The following is a 13,706-nucleotide window of genomic DNA, read 5'->3' as shown; positions in this document are numbered from 1 at the left end:
ATTTTCTACACACCTACCAAATTTTTTGCACAGTTCTGTATTATACATAGAGAGAAAGAGAGCGCGATATAGAGAAAAGGAGAGAAGAGGATGTTATTTATGATCACAATTTATTCTAGACAGTCTAAAATTTTCCAGATTTATCAGTGGCTCATGAGGTTTGGAAATTTAGCACCCTTTTAGACTGTTGGTGACTGCACTGTGATATACAGAGCATGTAGCTAAATGAGGCCAGGATCTCCCCTGTGTTGGTGGAAAGTAGTGCTGCTCACCAGGATGCTACTCTCCACCCACTATATACACAATGCCGTGATCCTTCACCTCTTAGATACAGTCTGCGTTCTACAAGACCTGCATTGCCAGAAGCTGTCACTGTAAAGATTATTTACAGTATTCAGGTCCTGGTTTGCGCTGGCTCAGTAGGAGCAGTGGAGCCCAGTGCATCGCGTTAAGCTCCATAGACATGGCACCATGCTCCCCCTGTAATAAAGATAGGTCCAGAAATATTTGGACAGTGACACACAAGTTCTGGCACTTTACTTGTTTACAAAAACATATTCAGTATACAGTTATATAATCAATATGGGCTTAAAGTGCACAATCTCCGTTTTAATTTGAGGCCATTCACATCCTAAGTTGAATAAGGGTTTAGGAATTACAGCTCTTTAATATGTAGCTGCCTCATTTTAAAGAGACCAAAAGTAATTGGGCAATTATCTCAAAAACTCTTTAATGGGCTGCATCAGCTATTCCCTTGTTAATCCATTATCAATTAAGTAGGTAAAAGATCTGGAGCTGATTCCAGGTGTGCCATTTGCATTTGAAAGCTGCTGCTGTGAACCCACAACATGTCATCAAATGAGCTCTCAATGGAGCAGAAACAGACCATCATTAGGCTGAAGAAAAAGAAAAAATCTGGGAGTCAGCAGAAATGTTAGGAGTGGCCAAAAAAAAAAAGAATGCACTGCTGAGCTTAGGAATTCAAAACGCCTTGACATCAACAAAAGATAACAGTGCTAGATGATTATAGCATCCTTTCCATGGTGAAGAAAATCCCCTTCACAACATACACCCAAGTGAAGAAAACTCTCCAGGAAGTAGGTGTTTCAGTATCTAAGTCTACCATAAAGAGAAGACTTCATGAGAGCAAATATAGAGGGTTCACCATAAGGTGCAAACCATTAATCAGCCTTAAAAATAGAAACGGCAGATTAGACTTTGCCAAAATAACACCTATTGAAGCAAGCCCAGTTATGGGAAAGCATTCCTTGGACAGATGAAAATAAGATTAACCTGTACCAGAATAATGGAAACAAGAAAGTATGGAGAATCCTTGGAACAGTTCATTATCCAAAGAACAGTTCATCCTCCCTCAAACATGGTGGAGGCAGTGTGATGGCATGGGCATTTATGGCTTCCAATGGCACTATGTCGGTAGTATTTCTAGTATTTATTGATGATGTGACTGAAGACAGAAGCAGCCGGATGACTTCTGACGTGTACAGGGCTATAATTTTTGCTCAGATTCAACCAAATGCAGCAAGGTTGTTTGGACAGCGCTTCACAGTACAGATGGACAATGACATAAAACATACTGCAAAAGCAACACAGGAGTTTAAGTAAAAAAAGTGGCATATTTGGCAATGTCTGAGTCAATCATAAGATCTCAACCCCATCAAGCATGCATTTCACATGCTTAAGACAAAACTTAAGGCAGAAAGACCCACAAACAAGCAACAACTGAAGTCCGCTGCAATAAAGGCCTGGTAAAGCATCACAAAGGAGGAAACCCAGCTTTTGATAACGACCATGGCTTCTAGACCTAAGGCAGTTATTGCCTGCAAAGGATTCTCAACAAAGTATTAAAAAATAACATTTTATTTATGGTATAGTTAGTTTGCCCAATTACCTTTGAGCCCCTGAAATGAGGAGGTTTTGTAGAAAAATCATTGCAAATCCTAAACGTTTCACAGGATATTTTTGTTTAACCCCTTTAATTAAACCTAAAAGCCTACACTTCAATTGCATCTCAGTTCTTTAATTTTTAATCAAAAATAGTGGCATGCAGAGCCCAAATCACAAAGATTCTGTCTCTGTCCAAATATTTCTGGTCCTAATAATACAGACCCAGAACTTCGCTTGTCGGTAGCATCTGCAGTTCAAAGCTGGTACAGCCACAGCATAGGACTTGGTGTCTTAGACCATAACTCCTCACTTATCCCCTTTATGTTCTGTATCTGCTTTGCGTAAGAGTTATGTACTTACACATTACACAGAAGCAAATGCATATGGCAGCCGCAGTAGAAGAAAAATACATAAATTAAAGAAAAAAAATAAATTAAAAAATTCCCATTCTTTAAACATTGGGCTAAATTTCATGGTCGCACTCCTCTTATGTAGCTATGCTTGAAAGAACGTGCATTCTGTGTGTTATCACTTGGGAGGATGGATACGTTTGGCAGTTCTTCCCTTTGGGTCTCCTTACTGACACAGGATAAGGATAGGCTTCATGCCTGTACAGAAGCACACAAAGTCCTAGCATGCTATGGACTGATATAGTGACCATTCAACTCCGCATTACAGAGGCAATGCTTTTTGGTAGAGAATATTTTTAAAATTTGGCATCTGATGGAGCGGTTTGGCATTCTGTATAGCTACCCCTTCATGACCTTGAAGACAGCTGTGGACCTTGGTCCTTGTAGTGCACACCTTGGAGCTGCAATATGGTACTGTGCATGTGCCCTTAGTCTATAAGAAGAAATCACTGTGTACTCTATTACTCCAGATCAGTCTTGTCTTGACATGTTGTCATTATCCGAGATCCGAGAACAGATTGATGGTATCATCAGGCCACAAACATTTATCAGAGGTTTCACATTTGTGTCCATGACTGTCACTGCTGGTTTTAAACAGTCAAAGGCAATTTGTTTTAGTGGCAAGTTTCCTGTGCCTAACAAATCTGACAACCCCAGCTAAGCCTTCCAAGCAATGAATGTGTTCTTCTCTACCTTGGGCCTTGGGATTGTTCATTTTGTCTGTTCCTGTGTGGCAGCATAGTTTTCTTGTTTAGGGTCTTGCTTTTGACCGACAATTCGTTTCATGTGTGTTTTTGCAAATTATTCTGCATTGAATGTTTTAGCTCAGAATATCCAGATGTAAAATTAAACTATGGTGACTCGAGGAATAATTCCTTAAAAAAATATGTTTTCATTACAGGGTTCAGCTGATTCCTACACAAGTCGTCCATCGTTAGACTCCGACGTGTCACTGGAGGAGGATCGGGAGGCTGCCCGCCGCGAGGTGGAGAGGCAGGCTCAGCAACAGCTCGACAGAGCCAGGGTATGTATCTGTTGGCCAGCTATTCCCAGGATATCAATTTGGCAATCAATTTCCTACTATTTTTACTTTTGTCATAAGGTGTTTGCTGTACATTTTGGAGTGAATCTGCATTAGGGTTTGAAACATGTTATTGTTTTCTCTTCCAATTATACTGGTAATTTAAGGCTTTTATCTTCCAAGAGCTCTGCAGAAAGTTTTAGAGACTCTTTATACATTGTAAGTCTCTACTTCACACATGCCTCTACCATCCCTCAGGCTTCCATTTTTAAATGACCTAACTTTAAAGGTTTATTCACGCAAAAAAATAAGTTAACCCTCAACCATTGAAATGTCACTATTTCCGGTAGTCCTATTGACCATAAATGGACCAGAGACCAAGCATGCACACCAATGCTCCATTCAAGATGGGGCTGCAGAGCCCTCTACTGAATCTCTGGATCACTGGGGGTCCCTGTAGTCTTATCCCCAGTGATCAGCAGATTAGCTTGTTTTTTTTAAAGGGAATCTGTCACCAGAAAGAATCACTATTAATCTGCAGATATAGGGTTAATCTGCAAGTTAATAGTCTAACTACCTGTACTTAGCAAAACGCTGCAGGGAGAAAATGAACTTTATTACTCCCAGCAGCGTTCAGGTTTCAGTCACGAGGGCGGCACCGGTGCGGGTTCCGTAACCGCTCTGTGTATACTGATCGACCGCTATAACCGCGCCACCGGCCCTGACTGACACTGGCTCTGCATTGGGGTTGGCTGTCAGTCAGTGTCGGGGCGCAATTACAGCGGTTACTGAACTGCTACCCCCTTGACTGAAACCCGAACGCTGCCAGGGGAAATAAAGTTAATTTTTTTCCGGCAGCATTTGGCTAAGTGTGGGTGCCGGGCAGGTTAATAACACTATTAACTTGCAGATTAACTTAATATGTTCAGGTTAATAGCATTTTTTTTTCTATTGACCGCTTCGCTTTAATGTTTGTGTTGAACTGATCCTAAGGAACTTTGTTGGATATTGGCATAAGTACCTTTAAATTGGTGTCCAGGCATATACCTGTCCAAACAGATTAGATGTATTGCACAAACCCCACTAGTAGTGTCTTAACGGCAGTGAATATGTTTGGCATTACATGCAACCAAAAGTATGTATTAGAGGTAGCGATGTACCTGGAATATACTCATAATGCGGTCATTTGGTTATTTTACACTCAAACTTATGCCTACTCATATTTCCTATTTTTTCTGAAAAAAATGGCATTTGGTAAGGGAAGGGTGTCCTAAAGCAAGTACTCTAAGGCAAAGGATTGAATGTTAAAGGGAACCTATCAACTTCAAAAACGCTATATACCTGCAGATTTAGTGATAATTTGCAGGCAAATAGCATTTAAATCCTGTCTGGCAGGTAACTGGTGCGACAGCTTAAGGGAGAAAATAAAGTTATATTCTCCCTGCAGCCGCTTACTTCCAGTCATCAGGGCGGTGCAGGGAGCAGTTACAGTCACCACTCACTATACCGTGAGCGCGTTGTAATCACTCCCCTGTACTTTGATTTTCAGAATGCTCTGCAGTGTGTTTGCTGTGCAGGCTGTCAAAGTGCCAGGAAGTAAGTACAGCGCTTTCCCTGCCTAGTGAGTGGTGACTGTAACTGCTTCCTGCACTTCCCTGATGACTGGCTTCAGGGAGCATACAACTTAATTTTCTCCCTGTCGCCACTGTCCCAGTTACCTGCCGGACATGATTTAAATGCTATTTACCTGCAGATTAATGCTATAACTTAAATAGCACTTTTGGACATGACAGGTTCTATTAGGATTATTTGGACCGACTACATTGCAGTGTATTTCCTGTTTCTGCCATTAGATATTGATTGTATTTTATCTATAAAGTTAATAATATACATGTAGTGTCCAAATAAATAAGAAAATGGCATAAAATGGTAAAATGCATTATTCACATCATAGAGGCGTTTGCAAAAATAAAGGAATGACTTTCTTTGTCTATCAAATATATATATTATCAGAAACTACGTGCTGCGTGTCTATGTTTTGCTGTATGTATGTCTAGTATCTGGTGGGAAAAAAAGATTGGTGCATTAGTTGAACAATAGCTACAAGAGAGTTCAGTGTTGTATTCTGATCAGGTGATTGAAGGAACTAATGAACACCGAAACCCCTTTTATCAGGCACAGTGCCGTACTTTTGTAGTGGTTGTGTCCAGTATTTCAGGTCATGAGTCCTAGTCCCATTCAGTAGAACAGAAGTGAAGGGTAATATCCAGCTCGGCCACTACAAAATATACACAGCTGTGTCTTGTAAATAATGAAGGGGTCGCCACCAGTCTGATCTTGATGGGCTATCCTAAGCATGGGACACCAAGATTAAAGCGCACCTGTCAGCAGGATTATGCTCAGTAAACTACATACACTATCAGGTGGGCGCCATATCTTGGTTGATGAAATCCGTCCTGTGGTTCTTGTGTAATCTTTACTTTCAGTTTGAAGACAATGATATGCTCATGCTCCAGGGCGGCCTGTGGGGGGCGCCCTATCTGGTGCTCTGCTTACATATTCATCTGTATGCTCTTATGACATCTCACTGTGCCTTCACTGACCTGCCTCCTATTTTACCTAGCCTCGCACTACTAGATGCATTATGTAAAATAGGAGTCAGGTCAGTTAAGGCACAGTGAGCTGTCATAAGAGCATACAGATGAATATGTAAGCAGAGCACCAGATAGAGCACCCCACACAGGCCACACCGGAGCACGAGCATATCATTATCTCCAAACTGAAAGTATAGATTACACAAGAACCACAGGATGGATTTCATTAACCAAGGTATCATTTTAATCAGTGTAATGTCGCCCACCTGACAGTGTATGTAGTTTACTGAGCACAATCCTGTTGACAGGTGCGCGTTAAAGTTCCTGAAAAAAACTTTTAATACAAAATGTAACCTTCCGAATTACAATAAAGAACTCTTATTGTTTCAATTCTTGAATTATTGCAAAAGATTGTATTTCTATATATGTACTGGGATCAGGACACATGGGATCAGGGGTCATGCATGCCTTCAGGTGGACAACACAGGTAAGTTAACAGATATCTGATTTCAGCATTGTTTTGTTTCCCTCTTCATTGTCACCATACTATCAGCTGCAGGGTCTCACTAACCGTTTATTTGACTATACTTAGATCTGTGACCACCATAGGGCTTTCATTAGTGTAGCCATGGTGCCATGATGAGTAACATCAGTCTCTCTACAGCAACAAGCCACAGTGCCTCATCAAAGGCAGATCTAATGCACCAGCCAAGTACCACCATTTGTATATGTCTATGTACCGTACTCCCAATAACGCCTGTCACTCAAGGATTACTAGCCAAAAATCCCTAATAAATGAATACTATAGTGTCATCACAAATTTGTGAACTCAAAACAATCTTCCAGAAACAGACCTTTAGTTGGCCACTGTTAGCAGAGGCTAAGGTTCTCCCTGGTTTTCACCCTTTAAAGGGGTGAATAGGATATAAACTAGGTCTCATTGGGGGCCACTAAGCACTGTAGGGGGTTGTAATGTTCCACCCCATATATAATATCAGTTCTTGCAGCAATTTAGTGTGAGTCCAACACCCAGCACCCCTCAATCTCACACCGATAACCTACTCTATCAGTCTTTGACAATTCATTTAACCTGTCAAATGGGATCTTGAGTTTGTTGCAGGGCCTCTCAGATTATGTCTGTAGAGCACAGTAATTGATGACTGGTACAGAAAACTAAGAGAAAAAAAAACGTCAGGATCAAACCAGCGGATCAATATGAAGGACAGAATCAGAAGACAGAATAAGCAGAGCAGACAAAGTCTACACTGTATTGGGTCAAACCAGAATATGCATCGAGGGGTTAATGCAGAAGAGCAGTTGTGAAAAAGCTTGATCAGAACACTAAGAAACAGTCCTGAGTATTAGACAAGGAACAGAAAGCTAGGGAGTTAAATATTGCACTGATGAGCCGCCGAATCGGTCCTGGTCCACTGACTGCCGCCGCTGATTGGCCATATTCCTTATTCTACTGAGACAGAAAAGTGCACGGGAGGTTTGCTGTACGCATTTATCCCCACATATATCATTGTTTTCTTAACAATGACCAGTTAGTTGCATTAGAGATTAGTTTTCATTAACATGATCAATTCATTGCAAAAAAATAGATTTGTATTTACAGTTTTATGGTGAGCAATGCAGTGATCCATCAGGCTTAAATGTGTTGTTCTCCACATTCTGGCTTTAACGACGTCAGATATTACAACAGGATGCTTTTTTACATTGAAGGATGTAAACTATAGTTAACTACACGTTTGCTGCACAATCTGTAATTACATCCCTGCATGATGCTTGTATTAAACTGCTACTGGAAAAATACACTTTGCCTGAAAATTGCTACTGTGCTTCAACATTCTGGAAAAGTGTATATTTGGAGTCACAATAAATGATGAAGACCCTATGCATACCCTCCATACATATTAGAAAGTCTCTTTTGCTGCACCTGGTTCTGCAGCTTTGCCCTATTCAGCCATTCTGTTAATTGATGGTGTGTAGGGGGTTACACCTTCAACAAGCAAACGCAGATGTTGGTTTTTTTTGGGGGGAGGGGGATTTTCTCTATGTACAAAATCTAAACATATCCATCCAGTCCATTTATAATGTGATATCTGATCATATAATAAGACAATCATTTGCGAGAAACATACTAAATGGCATTTCCTTCTGCAGCTCAAGCCCGTTGCCTTTGCCGTTAGGACCAATGTCAGTTACTGTGGAGCTTTGGATGAAGAATGCCCAGTTCAGGGAACTGCTATCAACTTTGAAGCCAAAGATTTTCTACACATCAAAGAGGTGAACATGAAAATAAGTGAAGTTGAAATTCAGAAAGTACATTGTATTCTAATCCTATGTATTATTTTGTTTAACATAATAAATAATTGGAACCAGAAGATGCACATGTTTTATTTGGTGGATATTTCAGTAAGATCTATGCTGATATTTGCTAATATGATCGATTTACATAGGCATAGTAATCTTTTGACTTTGCAGTAAGTAATAAAAATGCCTTAAAAAATTCTCTCTCATTATTCTGGCATTTGGCAAATATTAAAAATTATGGTAATCCTAATTGACCTAAAACAGGAAAGGTTTATTCTGATTTCTTGTCAGATATTGAAAAAACATGCATATGTGTCTTTTTATATAGTGTATGTAAACTTCTGTTTCAACTGTAAATGCAATCCCCGGGAGAGACAATGCTTATAAATATAAGGTTATTACCACATCTATTAATAAGATTATACAAGCCCACCTCACAACAATAGGCATTGGGGCACCCTTGGCATAGTCATATAGTTCAGTGCACCTCTACCCCTACTTGTTTTACAACTATCTTCACCTCCATCCCCTTCCCTGATTGACAGCTCTAGCTTTATAGGCGTAATAGGAGGGTGAAAATAGATAGGAAACAAGTAGGTGGGAAGTTGCGCTGAACTGCTCAGTCACACCGAGGGTGCACCGAGCACCTGTGCTTGGTTTGAACAGTCATTTTGTGCTGACGCACTCCCTTTAAGTGTGAATGGTCATCTGATTAAGGCCGCCTTGTTGTGGCAGGTGGGCTTACTTTTGGTTATGTAGTGTATGTATACAGTGGGCATGTCACTAAATTAACCTATTTCCTAGTTTACCATTCCTTTTTTATCCACTTCCCAGAAATACAACAATGACTGGTGGATCGGGAGGCTAGTGAAAGAGGGGGGAGACATCGCCTTCATTCCAAGCCCTCAGAGGCTAGAGGCCATTCGACTGAAGCAGGAGCAGAAAGCAAGGTAAATTCTACATTCCTTATTGATTTCAATAAGACACATTGTTAATTGCCAAAGTAATGTTTTTTCTTGTATTCAGGCGATCAGGTGCCACTTCTGGTTTGGGAGACATGGTCTCAATCAATCGGCGTTCGCCTCCCCCATCAATGGGTAAGGATTGTGTTTTTCCTAGAACGATAACATTGTTTATTATGAAACAATATTCTCTCCGATGAAGTGGCCATTTTTCCTTAAAGGGGTTTTACCACTAACATTGTACATTTTAATCAATAGATCTTTGAATAATAATTTCTACAATTGAATGTATTCAAAAAAATGTTCCTGTGCTGAGAATCTGATGAATGTGCCCTTGCCATGATCTGATCATACCACAGCTCCTGGTCAGGGGAGGAAGCAAAAGAGAGGATACAGACAGGACAGCATGGAATTGCCGTGGATTATTTCTGTGAGGTAAAACATTTTTCTATCTGTTTAAAAACATGTTTTACCTCACAGAACTAATCAGCTGCGATCCCATGCTGTAATGTTTGTATACAGGACAGCATTGGATTGCAGCTGATTATTTGGACAGGGGTTTGTATGCAGGGGTTGAACAGAACAGAGATGCAGAAGATAAAATAGTGATTTTACCCAAGCTACAGCAAAGAGACCAGTAAATGACACAGCTAGAATAGGGGTATCTGCCCCTACTTCCAGCTGCTCTCAGATTAGGAAGGATAAACCTGGTGACAGCTTCCCTTTAAACTATTAAGGTGATATACTTCATTAGCTTTATTTCTGATCTCTGACAGTTTGCCTCATGATTTCAGCCTCTTATTCTTTTTCTCCCTGCTGTATGGAGTTAGTCAGTACAATACATTGTCAGGATGAGGTTCCCTTCCTTCCAACAATATCAGCTCACACAGCGATATATCTATCCGTTATTACGTGTGCACAGACCAGGATATGTGTCCTTTATTAGCTGTGATCGCTTCCAATGACTCTGGTACTTCATTAATTTTGCTGCTATTGCAAATACAAATGCAGGAGAAATTTCCCAAGAGGAAATTAATAAAACACAGCACTGGTCTTAGGTCAGTGAAGCATTTATTTTTCCATCTTTTTTTTCCTGTGCAATACCGTATATACTGTATTTCAGCCACAATAATACAACTATTCTGCCTTTGGCTAAAATATATGCCACCAGTTTGTGATTGAGATCAGCTGGAACCTTCATAAATTATAAGAATATTGTTTGGTGGAGCACCTTATCCCCTTCTGCTTTTACCAGGCACGGTGCCACATTCATCCCAGCACTGTGTTTGGTATTGCCGCACAGAGCAGACCCGTCACAGTCACATGTACAGTACAGACCAAAAGTTTGGACACACCTTCTCATTTAAAGATTTTTCTGTATTTTCATGACTATGAAAATTGTACATTCAAACTGAAGGCATCAAAACTATGAATTAACACATGTGGAATTATATACTTAACAAAAAAGTGTGAAACAACTGAGAATATGTCTTATATTCTAGGTTCTTCAAAGTAGCCACATTTTGCTTTGATGACTGCTTTGCACACTCTTGGCATTCTCTCGATGAGCTTCAAGAGGTAGTCACCGGAAATGGTTTTCACTTCACAGGTGTGCCCTGTCAGGTTCAATAAGTGGGATTTCTTGCCTTATAAATGGGGTTGGGACCATCAGTTGTGTTGTGCAGAAGTCTGGTGGTTACACAGCTGATAGTCCTACTGAATAGACTGTTAGAATTTGTATTATGGCAAGAAAAAAGCAGCTAAGTAAAGAAAAACAAGTGGCCATCATTACTTTAAGAAATAAAGGTCAGTCAGTGCGAAAAATTGGGAAAACTTTGAAAGTGTCCCCAAGTGCAGTTGCAAAAACCATCAAGCGCTACAAAGAAACTGGCTCACATGAGGACCGCCCCAGGAAAGGAAGACCAAGAGTCACCTCTGCTTCTGAGGATAACTTTATCCAAGTCACCAGCCTCAGAAATCGCAGGTTAACAGCAGCTCAGATTAGAGACCAGGTCGATGCCACACAAAGTTCTAGCAGCAGACACATCTCTACAACAACTGTTAAGAGGAGACTTTGTGCAGCAGGCCTTCATGGTAAAATAGCTGCTAGGAAACCACTGCTAAGGACAGGCAACAAGCAGAAGAGACTTGTTTGGGCTAAAGACCACAAGGAATGGACATTAGACCAGTGGAAATCTGTGCTTTTGTCTGATGAGTCCAAATTTGAGATCTTTGGTTTCAACCACCGTGTCTTTGTTCGACGCAGAAAAGGTGAACGGATGGACTCTACATGCCTGGTTCCCACCGTGAAGCATGGAGGAGAAGGTGTGATGGTGTTGGGGTGCTTTTCTGGTGACACTGTTGGGGATTTATTCAAAATTGAAGGCATACTGAACCAGCATGGCTACCACAGCATCTTGCAGCGGCATGCTATTCCATCCGGTTTGCATTTAGTTGGACCATCATTTATTTTTCAGCAGGACAATGACCTCAAACACACCTCCAGGCTGTGTAAGGACTATTTGACGAAGAAGGAGAGTGATGGGGTGCTACGCCAGATGACCTGGCCTCCACAGTCACCAGACCTGAACCCAATCGAGATGGTTTGGGGTGAGCTGGACCGCAGAGTGAAGGCAAAAGGGCCAACAAGTGCTAAGCATCTCTGGGAACTTCTTCAAGATTGTTGGAAGACTATTTCTGGTGACTACCTCTTGAAGCTCATCAAGAGAATGCCAAGTGTGTGCAAAGCAATCATCAAAGCAAAAGGTGGCTACTTTGAAGAACCTAGAATATAAGACATATTTTCAGTTGTTTCACACTTTTTTGTTAAGTATATAATTCCACATGTGTTAATTCATAGTTTTGATGTCTTCAGTGTGAATGTACAATTTTCATAGTCATGAAAATACAGAAAAATCTTTAAATGAGAAGGTGTGTCCAAACTTTTGGTCTGTACTGTATAAAGCAGAAGGGATGGTGGCACCTTTACTAAGCACTCCACTTGAAGGGAACCTGTCATTAGGTTTGTCCAATATGAGGTAAGGCCACCACTTTTCAGGCCTGATATACAGCATTCTTATATGCTCTTTATATGCCCCCGATCCGGCCTGCAAGACAAGAAAAAGAGCTTTGATAAAACTTGCCTGCAGGGGAAGGGGGTCTGATGCGCGTTGCTGTTTTGGTCCGGCGCCTCCCTTCTTCTTGCGATGCCGTCCTCCTTCTCTGTTCCATGTGGATGACGCATCCTAGGTCATCCACACAGTGTTGCCCGGCATCGCGCTCCTGCGCAGGCGTACTTCTCTGCCCTGACGAGGGCACAGTAAAGTACTGCAGTGCACATGCACTGGGGCTCTTTGGCCTTTTCCTGCGCATGCGGCACCATAGTGAGGTTAGTTAAAGAGGTATTCCCATCTCAGCCATTTGAGTTATAGAAACAATGTAGTTGATTGTACGACGCCGTTTCTGTAAATTCCAGTTATTGGAGTTGCAGAAACAAGCTTGGTTGTATCCATAATTCTCGCCCTGCTCGGACCAGCATGTATTAAAGGGTTATTCTCATCTCTGCTGTCCATGCCTGAGATTCAGTTGTCTACCTCTGTGCCCCAACCAGTATTACAAAAACAGCCAAGAGGGCTGGGTTTCATTACTCCTGTAACTGCTATAAAGGTTAATGGGAATTACCGAAACAATCTAGCTCAGTGAGTTATACCATTCCCATAACTCTGCAGTTAAGAAAACAGCATAACTCGCTGTGCTTCGTTGTTCCCTAACTTGTTTGTACTTCTGAAAACCTAAATTGAGGTCTCGCACAACTGGTCCTATCAAAGCTATATACCGCCCCAAAGTATACAGGGATGTAATGCAGCACCCACAAATGTCGGTAAGCTTATAGCATGGCTTTTTATGTCTTCATGTAAGCATGCAGGGTTTTTCCATTTGGATCAATATGAAAATCATGGCACTTTCCAATTTTGGATGTATTAAAGAAATGCTCTCCCCCACTAACATTGCTTCTAGGCTAGAATATCTAAATAACTTGGTGCTTTATAGAGGCATATTGTGCCACCACATGCCTAATGGCCCCAAGTGCCAACTTCATGCACCACTGTACATGCTCGAAGTACACAGCACTATGACTTATAACACAGGTTAGTGTCAAGTCTGCACAGCAAGTAAAAATGAAGGGTGTTCTTAATTCACATACTACTTTCTATATGAAGTGCACCCATTAACGTCTATTTATTGGGACATCGCACTGTGATCTGAGATTATTTGTGATGCTATGTTTATCAGTCCAGAAATATAGAAGAGAGTGAAGAATTTAGTAGGCCTTTTAAGTAACTTTGTCACCTCTGTAAGTCTGTAGTGTGAGTAACATGTTCTTAATATCAATACTTTTCTCCCCAATAAGCCAAACAGAAGCAAAAACAGGTGAGTTTTCTTCATGAAGATAGCATGTCTAAGTAGAGAAGTGAATGTCCAGACTTCATTGATGTAG

The 13,706-nt window shown here is 41.0% G+C and overlaps 1 protein-coding gene across 4 annotated transcripts in view; it reads left to right on the top strand.

The window, feature by feature from the left end:
* Nucleotides 1-13,706, top strand: part of CACNB3 (calcium voltage-gated channel auxiliary subunit beta 3) — a 307,240-nt gene that overhangs the window by 246,244 nt on the left and 47,290 nt on the right. For 3 of the 4 annotated variants that reach the window (XM_073663795.1, XM_073663794.1, XM_073663793.1), the window contains exons 2-6: nt 3,217-3,339; nt 8,097-8,219; nt 9,081-9,196; nt 9,273-9,343; nt 13,620-13,639. In XM_073663795.1, the coding sequence (XP_073519896.1) occupies nt 3,217-3,339; nt 8,097-8,219; nt 9,081-9,196; nt 9,273-9,343; nt 13,620-13,639 (453 nt within the window). Of the gene's footprint in view, nt 1-3,216; nt 3,340-8,096; nt 8,220-9,080; nt 9,197-9,272; nt 9,344-13,619; nt 13,640-13,706 lie in introns of those variants that run through there. The other variant, XM_073663796.1, reaches the window with a different exon arrangement.

This window comes from Phyllobates terribilis, unplaced genomic scaffold (assembly GCF_046119375.1).
Source record: "Phyllobates terribilis strain yellow unplaced genomic scaffold, ASM4611937v1 Scaffold_2__4_contigs__length_985480577, whole genome shotgun sequence".
Lineage (NCBI taxonomy): Eukaryota > Metazoa > Chordata > Amphibia > Anura > Dendrobatidae > Phyllobates > Phyllobates terribilis.
Note: the sequence above shows the minus strand (reverse complement) of the source record. Positions and strands in the feature narration are given on the sequence as shown.